The sequence below is a fragment of the Pelecanus crispus genome, chromosome 5, assembly GCF_030463565.1.
Source record: "Pelecanus crispus isolate bPelCri1 chromosome 5, bPelCri1.pri, whole genome shotgun sequence".
In the NCBI taxonomy this organism is placed as follows: Eukaryota; Metazoa; Chordata; class Aves; order Pelecaniformes; family Pelecanidae; genus Pelecanus; species Pelecanus crispus.
The window spans coordinates 64,573,611-64,587,351 of NC_134647.1; the positions used below are offsets into that span (position 1 = coordinate 64,573,611).

The 13,741-nt window shown below is 44.7% G+C and overlaps 1 protein-coding gene across 1 annotated transcript in view; it reads right to left on the minus strand.

Annotated features, from left to right (window-relative positions):
• Positions 1-1,565: 1,565 nt before the first annotated feature.
• FGGY (FGGY carbohydrate kinase domain containing) overlaps positions 1,566-13,741 on the minus strand; it is a 137,578-nt gene continuing 125,402 nt past the window's right edge. Inside the window, exons 14-15 of the mRNA XM_075710850.1 lie at positions 2,634-2,695; positions 1,566-1,644 (exon numbers count right to left, since the gene is read on the minus strand). Coding sequence (XP_075566965.1) covers positions 1,566-1,644; positions 2,634-2,695 — 141 coding nt within the window. The remainder of the gene's footprint in view (positions 1,645-2,633; positions 2,696-13,741) is intronic.

Sequence of the window (13,741 nt, forward strand, 5' to 3'; positions counted from 1 at the left end):
GCATTTAACTGGGAATTACAGCCTATGCCAATACTAAAGAATGAAATTTCTATCAAGCTAAGCATATAAAGATGGAGTCCATCTATATGAATACCGACTCTATGGAAAGAGACTGTAGGTTTTTCCTCTTGCGTAATACAGGCTCACCAAGAGGGTGGCAGTTCAGAGTCTGAAGAAAAGAAGGGTTCTCATGACTGACCTATAACAGAGTTGTAGTTGGTCTGCATACGCTCTTCTATTCTGTCACCCCTCGCTTCTTAATCCTCTCCTTCAGCTGGGGACCCTGGTTTTGCTTTTTAAACAGAATAGTGTCTTTTATTAGGAAGTAACAGACAAATGGCAGAGAAAGAAAGAATTTCTGAGAATTTCACTGAAGGCACTGGCGGTGTTTGGATCTTGCAAGATCAAAACAATTTGTACTGTCAGGGGTGAAACATTTTTGCTGTATACAACCAGAGTGTCCAAACTCTCTCTTTCCACAGCCCAGTTATGCCACCTTGTAGGACTAACTATCCAGAACAACCTTCAAAATCACCTGGGAACAAATAAAAGCCTTTTGTTGACTGGATTTGGTCAGCAGGCAGCCAGGAAGGTTTCTGAGCCTTGACAAATGCAAGTCTAAGGAAGGAAAACCCTTTCTCTCTCCCTCTGTGTTCCCTGTACCTGCTGTTGCTGCCTTCAGCTCTGCAGCTGGCGGGCTGTGCAGACACACAGGCTCTGACCCGGGTCTGGCTGAAGCAACGTGATGAGAATGGACAGGGAGAGCTGGGCTGTTTCAGGGCTGACTCCCTGCGAGGCAGCTGGCAGGATGGGAGGAATGCACCTGCATTATGAACATATTTTCAGCAACTGCGTCTGCTCAACCTAGTCTTTCAATGTCAACAATGGGCCGTTTCACATCTGCACGGTGATTAATGCGCACTGAGGGTGAGTTACTTGCAAAAGACAAAATGGCACAAATTATTGATAGCAAAACGACTGTGCTGCAAGAATGGAGACAGAAAAAAAGAGAGCAGGAAACAGAAGAGAGAAAAAGATTGCACAGCTGCAAAAGCGATTCTCAAATATCAGCCGCCAAAGAAGTACTATAATCAGAGTAAAAAAAACCCAAACAGAACTTTCCAATAGAAATCATGTTCAGGTCTTAGCTGTAGCAGGTAGTAAAATTAAAAGGACCACATGTGATGCCAGGTGATTACCTGGGAAAAACATGGCAAAGGGCAGCGATTCGAGTCCATCGAGTTGGTTACGTTGTTCCTTGTGCTCCTCCTGCTTGTGGCCAGTCTGAAGACCAGCACTGGGGTATCCGCAGCTGGTTACCTTGTCTCCCCTGACTGGGGCAAATGATTATTCCTTGTCCCTGGGGTGCAGGAATTATTGACAGAAAATACCCAGTGCTTCACAGTGAAGTGAGTGCATTTTATTTCTCATTAAAAATTAAAGTGTACACTTTAAATGGTACAAGTATGTTTTTAACATGGACAGTACAGTAATTAGAAATTACCCTCATCACAAGTATCTGGAAATTCGTTATCCCTGCTGTTCCCAGATTACATGGCTCTGGATTAGCTGTTCATGATGGAGCGATACTCTCTCTGATGTTCCACAAGTTTCAAAAATACTTCGTATTTCTTGTCATAAAATCTGTATAAGAAAGTTAATTTCAACAAAGCCTGAGATTTAAATCCCCTGTAATATACACGTTTACTTCCTTCACTCGGCATCAAAGAAGCCTCGACTCTTTCCTAATTACAAGTTTTAGTAGGATCAGAGTCCTGTACGCTGCCAGAGCACAGTGTCCACCCAAACAAGTGATTTCAACTTATAATTACACCTTTTCTTTTACCCTGTGGACAGCGTTGATTTTCCGACAGTATTTCCTCCGGACTCCTCCGCGGGGGGAGGGCGTAGGCACTGGGACTTCGCTGCTCTCCTAGCCACTGGCACCGGCCGGCCGAGCGCCAGGGCCGTGCAGCGGCGAGCTCACGGCTCCCCACCCCCGCGGCCCCCGGGGCGCCGTTCGATGGCGGCCCCGCGCCCCCCGCGCCCCGCGGGGCCGCCCGCAGCGCCGCGTCGCCGCCGCCAGGGGGAGCCCGCGCCCCGCCGTGCGCGCGCCGCGCCGGGGGAGCCGCCGCGGGCGGGAGCGAAGTCCCGGCGGCCGCGGGCTCCGGGCTGGGCGGCGGCGGCGGCGGCGGCGGCGGCGAGGGGCCGCGCCCGGCCGGGCCCCGCACGGCGGCCCCCTCGGGGACCGCAGAGCTCGTCGGCGAAGCGGACGAGACATGACGCAAAGGCCTCCGTGCGGCGGGAGCTGCCGCCGCTTCGGAAAGTCCGCTGCGGTGGCTCTGAGCTGCTGGCAGCTTCGGCAGCGTTCTGCGCGCCGCCGGCCGCGCTCCCTTGCCAAGGAGAGGCACGGGCACGGGCACGGGCACGGGCACGGGCAGGGCTCACGGGCTACGGTGCTCGCACCCCGCTGACAGCAAATGCCTGCCTTCAGCCAAGCTGAAGAGTTGGTTGCCCATGCAATCCTTAAAAAGTCTGGGTGGTAAATACGACTGCATTCAAGCAGAGCTACAGAGAGACAGACCTTAACTTCAGTAAATTCTCACGGATGAACGCACAAAAGTCAGGATTACCTTTTATGTTCGGGGTTAGGCTGCACGACTCTCCCAATTTTCCCCATTTTTGCCATGGCCTCCTAGTAAAAGACAAACACAAACTGGAAAAGCCTGTTTTGGTTTAAAATACTTTTTGACAAGAACAAGATGTTTCAAAACCAATCGGAACATTACTGATGTATTTTATTTCGGCTGAACAGGCCAGATGGCATAAAATATGTTCAATCCCATTATATAGCAGTCATGAGAACAAAGTACTGCAAGACCCCTCAGTAAACCAAAATCTGTTCCTCCTTCTTACTGGGAGTCCCAGGCAGAACAGACTTAACTTTTATTATTTACACTAACCAAAGGAAACGTTAAACATTGCATCCCCGGAGGAGAGATTTCTCAAATAAAATGATACTGTACATGAGATCCCTTAATCATATTCTTAAAGTATCACTTCCCTGCAGCAAGGGAGGACTCAAGTGTGCTCCAGAAGCTAAAGGTAACTTGCAAAGTTCTCTTACGGAGCCCACAGCTGCCCTCCCATTCCAGTATAGACGTGTAAGAGACAGACTTTGATCCTGCTCTGCTTTTGGCCAAAACAAAGTCAGACAAAGGGATGTCGCAGAATCCCCTGCAGAAGGAGTCTCTGGGACAGAGTCCCATGTGGAAGGGAGAGGACCGAATAATTTGGTTCCTTTCCTGATCTCTGTGAGATTTGGATTTTCTGTGGTTTCTCCTGAGCAATCCCACTGGAACGAGACACTAATCACCGATGTTAATAGAGGATCAAGCTCTCAGGCAAGGGTGGAGGCAGCAGGCACAGGCTATTTTCAGTGGAAGTTATTTCACAAGGAGCATTAAAGCAATAGCTTTCAGATGCAGCAGTGTTAACATAAAAGATCAGGATTCAAGAATCAGTGTCTGACTAAATCTCTATCAGTGTGCATAGTTTCTAAGCAGGACCCTAAATCTGTTTTAATGTTAGTGCCTAAAGCACAGTGAGAGTATCAGAATGACCCCTGGAGAACAGTCGGCCTCTGCTGCTGCTGGAAGCCATCTCGTCAAATACTACGGCTAGATTTTTAAAAGGGTTGGATGATTTTATAGGCTGCAATATCTGCTGTAGTAAAACCTTTGCTTCCCACTAATCCAGCATTTTACAGCTGAGGATCTCCTAGAACTTTACAGTGTAGATGAGGAATGTAAGCACAGTTTCACTGGCCCAGGACAGGCAGGGAGGCTCTGAGGATAAGCAAGATGACCGGCAGACCTTACAGCTTCTGGTTTCCCATTTCCCCTGTGTTAAAGAAACATCATCATGACCTAAATGCCGGGATGTAAGTGGGCTGCCCATTAAGCCAGCAGGTACTCTTTCTCCCATGCACGGCAGCGTTTGCTCAGCTAGGCACAAACGCCTGGGGTGCCACCCGCGTGCCAGAGCAGCAGGCAGTCCCCAGCCCTGCCTGGCTGGCTGAACCTGCAGCATTATCTGGCATGTTCTGGGCGTGTTTGCTTCATCCTTCAGCATCAACACATCCTTTTATACTTCAGGCGGTTAATACTGGATGAAATCGTGGCTCTTCCAAAGTACAAAGCACTGCCAGTGATGGTGCAGTCAGGATTTACTCTCTTAGTGCTTCTGATAAAACAGCAGGGAGTATTTCTGTACACTCATATGCCTATACTCTTTCATACGTGCAGAAGTTGATTGGACTTTGATTCCCCAAGAAACACCCTTGAAATAACACTTCCAGTGAGATAGTGTGTTCTCTTCTCTGGGACATGTGAGCCTGCTGGCACAGAGACTCTGCACACCAGCCAGATTAAAGTACTGGCATGGAAAGGTTGAGATCTTTCCCAGTAAGAGAAATGGGCATTTATTCCCTGTTCTTTAACAGGTGATACTTGTTCAAGCATTGTTCCCGTTTACAATAAGTCTATCTTTTACAACTCCCTTACATGGCCAGCTGGACTTAGAGGCTACCCAAAAAAATGAATGAACACACAGAAAAAAAATCCCCTCAAAGTAAAAGACAATTCCCTCTGTTACAATCCATACTGCTTTTCCAGATAGAAAACAGAAAACATAAGGCAAAGGCAAAGCCCCTCGAAGCACTCTCACTAATGGAAAGAGTCGCCTTGCTTTCTGCTCCCTGCTTTACATCTCTTTTTTAATTGCCTTGAGGATACTGGACAGAAATAAAACCAAGACATCTAAAGGGTCTAAACGTCTCAGACAAATCCACTTTTTTCTCAGGTGTAACAAAAATGAAAGGGAGGGCCAAAGTTTGCCATCCACCCCCTCCGTGCACACGCAGGGTCTGCCTGCTGCCGCCCCAATCTGGGCAGCGTTAAGAGAACAGGACACAGCGCCATTCCCAGGACATGTTCTGCTTCTGCCATAAGTATTCTACAGACTCATGTTCTGCTTTATTCTGGGGCCTCTTACGACTTCCAGTGCTGAAAAATGCATTACTGCTTCTTTGGGAAATAAGCCAGCCTTTTGAGATAAACGTATCTTCAGACAGGTTTTATTTTTATGCTGTTACTCATCTAACTACAGGTCTCCTCAGGCTGGTTCAAGAGAGAACAGACACCAGCGCCGACTCCACCAGGTGTGGGAGGTGTGAGGGCAGCCCTGGTCGGCCCTGGCTCGGGCTCCCTCCCGCACGTCCCCTCGCTCCCCCCCCGTGCCTCCGCCACCCTGCTGGGGCCCAACACCCCAGGGGGCACCTGCGACGCTCCAGCTTTCAGACCAGGCGCTTTGCAACGGTGGTCTTCAAAGGTTGAAACCAAGTCTCCACAGGGCTGACGAAAGCCTCCTAACACTCCCTGTGAGGTCTGCCCGAACCTGAAACCCGTGGCACAGAGGCCCCATCCTCTGACAGGGAGCCGGGGAGGGAGCCACTGCTCCGAGTTTATGGTTGGACTCGATGATCTGAAGGGTCTTTTCCAACCTAAATGATTCTACGATTCTGTGATTCTATGATGGGGCTGGCAGCAGGACAGGCTAGAGAGGTCCCTAAAGGAAAACTAGTCCTTCAAGCCCTGATCTAAACTAGGGAACAGCGCCTGGCTGCTGCTTATGTTCTGCTGGTTCACCCATCTATCCACATGTAGCTAAGGAGGAAGATGCCACATCTTTTCCAGTTTACCTGGTAAAATACTTTTGTATTTTTAAATCTACTGAAAATACATGGGTCTCTAAGAATGCATAGCATTAAGGTCTCACAGCAACTACCACGGTAATGTGGAATAACATGTTAAAAAAATACACAGCCAGCAGTTTTCAACAACTCACTCATTCTAGGTTGCTCAAAATATCCTAAATAAATTCTCTGTCCTAATTTGCATTTCGGTTGTGCGTTTTTTTGTTTTTTAAAGTCAGTTTGGCCATTGTTAGTTTGAACAAAAACTTTACTCCCAGAGGAGAGTCTTTTCAACAATTTTCTGGGGACAAAGAGGAACAGAACATTGAAAATATGAATTTATAATGAAATCGGAAACAAAGGAACATTAGAATTGCATTACTGAATCAGATCAACCTTGTGCACTGTTCTGTCTCCAACAAAGCCTTAAATATAGCAAAGTGATAATACTGCTGTTCAGAAATAGTTTGTTTGAGGGTTGACATCCAAATCCATAATTCCAGTCACCAAGAATTTCACAGTCTTAATTTGAATGACGCTCTATCTTCTTTGTTTGCCAGTCTAGACGGTACAATGAATACAGTGATTTAAACACAATGAATTCTCTCTTAAAACAAAATATTTTGTAAAATTGCTTTTTAATCATTTCTTTTCTCTCTTTCCATAAAGGCTATGCTATAAATAAACCCTGAAAGTTCGCATTTGATCATCATTTCTAAAGGCTGGGCAAGAGGCAAGTGAAGGGTTTACACAGAAAAAAAAGAGAGGCACTGTGGAGCAGAAATAAAGGGATGCATTCATGATTTCTAACCTTTTGTTAGAGTGTCAAAGCTGAGACAGATACAAGCCAGTAAACACTCTGCTTACCATGGAGAGAGTTAGTCAAACACGGTTACCCTGCCTGGGACAGAAGGAACACAGGCCCAGGGAACCAAGTTCTCCAAGGCCCACCAAGATTTCAGAACAAGGTGCCATTTTGCTGCTGGAAGAGCGACCCAGCCGGGAAGGTCAGTAGTCATTCAAATTAATTTGATACTGGTGGCTGAATTCTGCTCTTCAGCATGATCTGGGGCAGGGGACAAGTTTAAGACACCAGGGTAGCCTCAAAAGGCAGTAGATCGCCCAGAGAAACCCTATCTGGAACCCAGGGAAAACCCTATCTCCTAGGGAAACCCTATATTTGACACAGCATGTAAAAGCTGGAAATTTCAACCATTATCCCTTTAACAATGGAAAGGAAAAGGTTTTTAACACTGCATGGCAGCCACAGTGCAGCAAGCTACTCTGTCATACCAGGAGGCACCGGGAAAAGCATGTCAGCCTGGCATCAGGAGCCCACAGGACGTGCTTACAGGGACTATCTTTAGATTGGGAGACTGATCTTCTCTGATTCCCTAGTCAATGGGCTCCTGCAAGGGCTGTCTCACAGCACCCAGCATAATCCTGCTCACCCCACAAGACGAGCCGAGGAAGATTAACCCACTTGTGAATAGTCCCTAAGTCTGACTTTCAGTAGTGACTCAAGGACTTATGTGGCTGAGTATTACCGAAAATTAATGGGATGTAGGCTCTTAAAAGTGTACATCAAATGAGAAATCAGATACAGGGACATTGGCCTTAGGTAAGGAAGTCAAGTAACTAAATCCCACTGAAATGAATGACCTGGGAACATCAGTCCCCTTAAGAATTTGCGTTTTTGCTTTATTTAGGTACATTAAAAATTGTATTCAAAGTTAAATGGATGAGGCATTCAGGCACAAATGCAATTTCCCAGATGTGTTCTCCCCACTTACTCATTTTGATAATCCCAAGAAATCTTTGGACTTTTACCTAGCATTGTTATTAACAGTGAAAACAACCACATATCATCTGAAGTTTTACTGTACAATTTCAGTGGCTGAAAGCATTTGGCCTGCACGTACAAAAACATACAGCAAAGCTCACCAAATTGTGTGTGTATACAATGCTCCAGTTACAGCAACAGTGTGCCAGCTACTTGGACGAAGAATCCTTAGACAAGATGAAAGCGAAGAGGTGTACTCAAATGCGAATTAAGCAAGTTTTCTCTGTGAACACTGTTGGTTTATGGCTTGTCCCATGACAGCCATGGTTCTGCTGCACCAAGAATGACTGGCCTACAAATGATGGGAAGGATGCAAAATAACTTTGCTGTAAACCAGTTTTGGATCATAAATTCTAACCTAACTAATTCAGGAACCTCAGAACAAGCTGGAATGAGATACATGGCTTACTTTTCTTCCCAAACTGAAGTTGTCAATTCACTTAATCTCAGTACTTACGCAAAAGTAGGAAATTACATTCTTTTTATTGTAGCAATACAAGCCAAGTGATCAAATGCTGCCATTCTTACAGCCAAACACAGTGAGAAATCTGTACCAGCAAATGTGCTTCTTCACATATTCCTGAGAGTGACACGAGTGTATGCATGGAAGGTCAGTCTCAACTTCTGAACCACACAGAGCTTGGAAATGTGAATTGTACCTTCATTACCCTGAAAACATTACCCAGACTCCCACTCAGTCTCAACTCTCTGGTGGTTTTGTACAGCTCTACTGTCACAGATCCAGCGTCAGAGGAAAATAATATAAAAGTTGCCCCATTCACAACAGACTAAAATGTAGGAACGTTCTTCCCCACCAGATTTGTTCTGATTTGCAGAATTCAGCAGGTGTAAGTACCTTCAAACAGACTGACTTTCTTTACGCTTCTAAGTCCTCATAACCAATACAGTAAATAATGTTATATGCAATTATTTTTACTGTTCTGCAACAGTGAAGAACCTCTGTCTTGCTCATCGCTATTCCACACACATAAGCAGAGGCTAACAGATGTTAATTAACATCATTTTAAGAAGTCCGGTCACAGATATATTTGGATTTGAGGGGAATAAATAGATTTCTTGAAATGCTGATGTTCAAGAAATACTTTTAAACTTTTCTAAGAATTGTAAGCAAGGCTGCTATTTTCTTATAGGCTTTTATTTAGGGATTGCTTACTCAATAGCCTGGAGATGCAAAATTCATCTTATCTATGCTTACAGGAGTTACATGAATATTTATGTAACAGAGCCCTAGCAGAACATTACTTTTTGGTGGTGTATGACTGCATGAAGAAAGCATGTGATGGACCATATACAATATTTTTCTAGTGGTTTTTTTTACCCCCTTAAATTTGTTTGAGTTATAGGGGCAGATCTTGGCAGCATGCACAAAGCCCAAAATCTGTAACTCAATTCTCTGTGGTATTCTGAATGGAGCAAGCCAAGTTTTAAAACACATTATGGATAAATATTAGAGCTGAGCAAAAATTTCACACCTAAGACCAAAGTGTGAAAATTTGGCTTTCATACATTTAGTGAAAAGGTGGAAAATCTCACACAAGCTTGTATTTTCCTTTTGCTCTGTTCCAACATAGGTTTCTGTGTTCGTATCAAACCTCAGAGAGAGAGACTGTGTTTCTGTCTGTCTGTGTCTGTCTGTGAGACTACAGAGAAGGAGGGAGAAGAGGACAAAAGGATGGAGGTCCAGCAAGCAGGACACCAGCTCAGGACTTAAGTCTGTCTTCCAGGAAAAGTCACTGACCTTTTGAATCTCACTGTCCATACATTCGATAATAGCACTGGCCCATCTTAGAGGAATATTTTACACATTTGTTTATTAAAGGCCGTTACTGTTGTGGAGGGAAATCAGACAGGTAGCTTAGAAGCAGCCCGACATTATTCTACCCCTAAACCATCCAGCTTCAGTTCACAGGGGCCAACTGGACAGATCCTCCGTACTGAGACAAAGCAGCTGCCTGGTTCAAGCACTGAATCAGGATCCAGAAAGTTTGCAACAGATTCCCTGAGTTATCTGGGACATGTAATTTACTGTTTTAAGTTTCAGTTACCTCTCTCTGAAATAGGCTGCACCCACTGTTTTCCTTCAGGTTTGGTCTGGCTTGTACACGCAGTTTCTAAACTCCAGGTTTGTCCCTAATTTTGCATCGTAGGTGGTACACAGAGCTCTCAGTCCTACTGCAGCCTTCCATGCCTTATTAAAGTACGTATCACTCAACCTGTCCTGTACCACAGGAGCATGGTTCTTACTCCTTAGTATCAGAGACAAGAACAAATGGAAAGAAGATCACATGACAGTAGAGACAAGTGCAGATAAGGCCACGGTACCACTTCTGCCTCCAGAGCACCTACTTTTAGTCTGCTTCAGTGACTACGCTCAGTGTCAGACAGACTGTGGCCACCGTAGCTCAATGTTGCACTGAGCTTGTGCTTCAGCCAGGCTGGCCAGCCGACAGACAAAGCCATAAGAGGAGCAGCAGTGGTAATGCAGCTGCTGTAAAGGGTGGCTTGTCATGCTAGCGATGATATTAATTACTTATTCAGCAGACCAAATTTAGAATGGGATGAGGGTCAGCTATGATTGCCACATCATCTATCAGCTGGAAACTATGTTTGGGTCTAAGGTCCAGCCACACTGCTACTAAATATAGGTTGGTTTGTTGTTGATTTGACTCTGCACTCCCCCGAGTCGCCTTTGACTATCAAAGAATTAAGCAGTTTGCTTTGTGAGGGCTCCATTGCTGGCACCTCTTAGTGCCCAAAGCTGCTTGGATGCAAACTTGACAGCTTAGCAGGGGTTTCAGCTTACCTGGGCAATGGAAAGAGCCCAAGTGTTTAGCTCCTGTTTCAGTTTCACAGATTGCTGGCACTGGGTGCCATGAATCAACAGTCTGTGGGCAACATCTAAGCAGTCTGCACCAGAGCTGGGGCACGGTTTAGCCACACTTAGCCTGACATGAGCTTGTATAGAGTATTCATGAAGTGTTTGTCCACTTTGCAATGTCTGTGTATGAAGATCCAAGATAGCACAGATACTGATAAGATGCAATCACAGCAGCATGGAGGTCTGCCCAGCCTGCCCACCAGTCCAGTTTCCACAGCCTGAGGCCCACTCTGCCTCCTCGCCGGTCCCACGCTGTGGGTGGTGATGCCATGGCTGGCAGCTTCATTACCAAAGGGGCGGCTCCCTGACTACACCACCAGCTGGGACAGACAGTACATTTCCCTCACCCCCTTCTGAGGTGGAATAGATTTGTTAACCACACACAGCATCACTGTTACAATAGACTAAGAAGGTTTGTCCATATAAACCACATGAAATATATTGACTTAACCCACTTTTTAGGCTTGGAAATGTTATGCTGACAGGCAGCTCTGTTTAACAGAAAGCAAGCTCACCTGGGAGCCAAGAGAGTGGATTCCTACATCAGATCCGGATGCAGGGGAATGCACTGTAGCTATATGCTAGATCAGCTCTCTCCATACTCATTGCTGCTGGTGATGTAGTAAACTAAGCCTGGGAGGTGACGTAGTAAACTAAGCCTGGGAGTGCTGCTCTTCTGCCTAACCTGGAGTAAGTTATTTTGCTTCTCTAGCTCCCTTCTCACCCTCTGCTTGCAGTATTTGTCCTAACGCTTTTATCCTCAATTTTAGGTGGTAAAACCTTTGGGGCAGGCAGGGCAGGTGTGTGTTTCCACACTAGCTTGCCCAACAAAAGAAATGAGCTGGACAGAAAGCAGAAGGAGTCATTTGGACAGGGGAGGGTAAACCAGAGAAGTTGCATCCGCACAGGATATCCTGACACTCGGCTGTGTACTTGACACAATATTTAGTTGAACTGCACCACTTCCTTTAAGGTGCAAAATTCAGATTTATTCAGCTGATTTCTTTTCACATTCATGCTGAACATACAGCTTTCCTTGTGTTTAGTCATTGAGTTCAAACTTTTATTTGCCATCTGGCAATGGACTGGGGTTTACTGGGGGGAGGGGATAGGAAAGGGGCTGTTTTTTCTTTTTTTTTCATCTGTATTTGCTTTATGAGCTATGGCTAAGGCATCATTTACACATGGGGAACTGGATCGGGTTCTCTCAATTCTTTCCATATGTTCACTTATGCTGTCAAAACATTTTTTCAATCTAATTAATCTGTACACGTCTCTCTCTTCATTTCCCCACTCGGTCGGTTTTAGCATTTTTGGGGTATCTAGCTGGGATTTCATAATAAAAACAACTTCTGCCTAAACTTTGCTTTAGGGTTCCTCCATCAAGAAAATTAAACTATTAGTGACATTTCACTCTTCATCTAATTATTGTTTCCATCCTTCCAACACTGGCTGAGGAGACTTTCCTTTTCCCCTCATCTTTCAAATATATTCTTTGCCATGCTCCAGTGTCTACCTGAGGTTAATGAGGGAAATCCCTGCTGTGAGTTTTGATTTGGGATTATTTTTTATCTAGTTAATCTGATGTGTGGTTTACTATAAAAAAAAACTATACCTCAGAAATATGCTTACATTTTACCCAATCTGGACTGCATTTGGGAAATTACCCTGGACAGGGGCTCATAAAAAACATGAGACCTTTTAAAAAAAAAGGTATTTCACTACTGTAAACCAGTAGAAGGTTGAGACGTTAAAACAGAGAGTAGGACTGCATTAAAATATGAAAAGAGCATTTCTGTTAACCTTACAGACATCCTATCTCCAACAAAAAATTAAAATATCACTTAAGAGAAAACTGTTTTTTTATAGATATCCAACATGCGGCGGGCAGAGAGTAAAACCTAGAAGAAATGAGAAATCTGTTAAGAGTTTAGAACTGGATTGCATAGCCATTTCTCCTTTTGAAGAACAGTACAGAGAAAATAGCTGTCTATGGCAGAGGGCATTTGGTTTTCTTGCCATGATTACTACAGACCAGGAGCTAGCAACCTTTCCTAGCACACTGTTCCAGAAAGTATTTTTCTTTCCCAAATTAGAAGCTACAAGTGACTAAACTGAGTGAGAACTGAAGCAAGGCACACTAATCAGCTGATGATATTGTCCTCTTTTGTTAAAAACAGGAGCACCATCTTTCCTCTAGGTCTGAAAATGAGAGGCAGCCAGGGATGAGAAGGTACTGCTCTCATTTGCTCTTCTGCCATTAAAACTGTCCTTTAAGAAGAGTGCTGTTCCTAAAAAGCACTTTAAATGCTGGATACATATTGCTACACAATTTTAGAAAGCTCTTGGTTCCTTAAAAACCTGGGAAGCCTGGTCTGACAAACGGGATGGCCAGTCTGTTGCCAAATGTGCTCTAACAGCAGCGAGAGAATCCCAGCCTGAACTGTGGGATTCCTGTGGACACAGAATTCAGAGAGATTTATACGAGGAAAGTGTAACAGTCACATCAAAATAGGTGTTCTGCTCCCCTTGCTCCTAAAAAGTTTGGCTTACATCTCTTGGAGACCATTGGGAAATGGTACATACAGTTCTCTTTAGCATTAAAACTTCTCTGTAAGTAGGAACCTCTTTATATGCACAACCTCTCTATGTATTGTAGTTACATTTATTGCATAGAAAAACCTGTAGGCACCAACTTACACAAATTCACTGGGAAGAAACTATTCTTGTTGGTAAATGTCAAAAGTTACCCTCATCACTACTCTAGCTATCTGTCAGGCCTGACATTTTTCTATACAAAACCAAAACCAAGGGCTATTAATCCCCACCTGCCCCAGAGCCAGAAAAGAGCCTTTGATTACAGTAATATTACATAACCTCTTTTAAAGAGCAAATCTAAACCTGCCACCCAGCATTGCCAGCAGGAATTTTTAAAGGTATCTAAGGCATCTTTTTCCTTAGGAGACCTTCTAAGAAAGCATTTGTATTCATTTGGCAAATAGAAAAAGAGCACATTTTATAATTGACTGTGCCCAAAACAATAGCTGGTTCTGTCTGAAAACACACCAGTGAGAATTAAAAGTGCAGTTAGCATGTGAGTGAGTCATCAAGTGGTAGCAGAGTTTGGCTGGCTCACAGCCTGAGATCTAATCCTGCCCCAGGGGTTATCTTTAAAGTAGAGGTCTTGCAGAGAAGAGCACACTAGACAGACCCCACCTTCCCACCTCCAAATTTTGGCTAGGTG